General features: G+C 34.1%; 1 protein-coding gene across 1 annotated transcript; it reads left to right on the top strand.

Annotated features, from left to right (window-relative positions):
• Positions 1 to 610: 610 nt before the first annotated feature.
• LOC150033179 (uncharacterized) lies at positions 611 to 1,042 on the top strand. Its single transcript, XM_090306307.1, has one exon. It carries the CDS (start codon positions 611 to 613, stop codon positions 1,040 to 1,042), a length of 432 nt encoding a protein of 143 aa, XP_090162433.1.
• The last annotated feature ends 1,422 nt before the right edge of the window (positions 1,043 to 2,464 follow it).

Here is a 2,464-nt window from a genome sequence, read left to right as displayed (position 1 = left end):
TTTTAGGCGGCACTAGCTAGTCATTAACCACGACGATCCCTATGGAGGGTTGTAACATAGGAACAACCCAAACTTAAAAAATGAATAGGGTGTTATAGTTACATCTTGATCATTGTCTTCCAATTCGGGGGCATGTTCATACCGTTCTATAAGATCTAAAAATGGCGGGTCACACTTACAGAATTACCAAGTGTTAGTAAGTTCTTGACCGAAAACAGTAGTTAAATGACTGTCAGAATATGAGTTATTCTGGAGATAGTATTTAGTCAAGAATGTCTTACTTTAGTAAAGGAGTATTTGGCTACCTCAGGTAGAACTTATTCTGACTCACTATAGTATTGTTGTAGATAAATAAAGAAATATGAGTACTTTATAATTTTTTTGTTAAAATTGGATCTAGAGGCATAAGTTTAACATAATTTGTTTAAATTTTTCAGCAATGTCGAACTCGATAATACAACTTCTTGCTTCTGACGAATTTAATGGAGAGGGTTACTCCAAGTGGAAGTCAAACATAAACACAATATTAGTAGTTGATGTCCTGAGGTTTGTTTTAGTTCAAATGCTAACTGAAACGTTCGAGATGCCTATGATAGGTGGGTAAGAGCTAATGAAAAAGGCAAGGGCCCATATCTTGGTGAGCATATCTGATGTGCTCAACAAGAAATATGAAGCCATTCCCACAACTCATGAGATCATGGCATCGTTACAGGAAATGTTCGGGCATAAATCATCTTCCATAAGACAAGAGGCTATAAAATATGTTTATAACTCTCGCATGAAAGATGGAACCAATGTCAGGGAGCATGTCCTAGACATGACGGTTTACTTTAACATTGCAGAAGCTTACAGGGCTACCATAGACAAAACTAGTCAAGTTAGTATGATCTTGGAGTCTCTTCCAAAGAGCTACTTGACCTTCCGTACTAATGTTGTAATGAATAAGATTGATTACAATTTGACTACTTTGTTAAATGAACTTCAGACTTATCAATCGGTGAGGAAATTAAAAGAGAGTGATGCAAATGTTGTTTCACGTTAGAGAAAATTTGTTAAGGGATCATCTTTGGGAACAAAGCCTTCAGATAAAAAGAAGCCTGTCCCTTCATCATCTAAAGATAAAAGTGTATAGATGAAGAAAAGGGGGAAAGGGAATAAAAAAACCTACTGCAAAGAAAAACAAAGCTCCTAAAGGAAAGTGTTTCCATTGTGGAAAAGATGGGCATTGGAAAAGAAATTGCCCGAAGTATTTGGCTGAGAAGAAAGCAGAAAAGACAAATCAAGGTAAATCAAATTTACTTGTTGAAACATGTTTAATGGAAAATTTTCACTTAACCTGGATATTAGATTCAGGCGCTGCTAACCATGTTTGCACTTTTCTACAGGAAACTAGTTCTTAGACTCAACTCTCAGAATACGAAATGACTTTCAAGGTGGGAACAAGAGAGATCATTTTAGCTGAAGCAGTGGGAGACATTTGGCTTAGAAGAAAGCAGAAAAGACAAATCAATGTAAATCAAATTTACTTGTTGAAACATGTTTAGTGGAAAATTCTCACTTAATCTGGATATTAGATTCAGGCGCTGCTAACCATGTTTGCGCTTTTTTACAGGAAACTAGTTCTTGGACTTAACTCTTAGAACACGAAATGAATTTTAAGGTGGGAACAAGAGAGGTCATTTTAGCTGAAGCAGTGGGAGACATCAAGTTATATTTTGGAGAGTTTTTTATCTTGCTAAAATGTATATTATGTATCAAAGATGAAAAGAAACTTGATCTCTATATCTTGTCTATTGGAAAATATGTATAAATTATCTTTTGAAATTAATGAAGTGTTCGTTTTTTCAAGAGGTGTTCATATTTATTTTGCTAGACTTGAAAATAACTTGTATGTACTAAAACCAACTAAAGCAAAAGCCATTTTAAATATAGAAATGTTTAAAAAGGCAAAAACTCAAAATAAAAAACGAAAAATTTCTCCAAATGCCTATCTTTGGCATCTCAGACTTGGTCACATAAATCCCAACAGGATTGAGAGATTAGTTAAAAATGGTCATCTAAATCAATTAGAAGACAACTCTTTACCTCCGTGTGAATCATGTCTTGGAGGAAAAATGATTAAAAGATCTTCTCTAGAAAAGGTCTTCATGCCAAATAACCCCTAGAGCTTATACATTCAAACCTTTGTGATCCGATGAATATAAAAGCTCGAGGTGGATATGAATATTTCGTCAATTTTTTTTTATAACTATTCAAGATATGGCTATATTTACTTAATGAGTCACAAGTCAGAAACTCTCGAAAAGTTCAGAGAATTTAAGACAAAAGCTGAAAAAATTATTAGGTAAAAGAATTAAAACACTTCGATCAGATCGAGATGGTGAGTTTATGGATTTACAATTCCAAAACTATTTAGTAGATCATGAAATTCAATCATAACTCATAGCACCTGGAACACCACAAC

This window comes from Benincasa hispida, chromosome 10 (genome assembly GCF_027475165.1).
Source record: "Benincasa hispida cultivar pf3 chromosome 10, pf3_genome.v1.1, whole genome shotgun sequence".
NCBI classification, from domain to species: Eukaryota; Viridiplantae; Streptophyta; class Magnoliopsida; order Cucurbitales; family Cucurbitaceae; genus Benincasa; species Benincasa hispida.
The sequence above is the reverse complement of the archived record's forward strand: the minus strand, read 5'-3'. Positions and strand labels throughout refer to the sequence as shown.

Coding starts and splice junctions, on each gene's coding strand:
- LOC150033179 (XM_090306307.1), top strand. CDS start 611: ATGAAAAAGGCAAGGGCCCATATCTTGGTGAGCATATCTGATGTGCTC.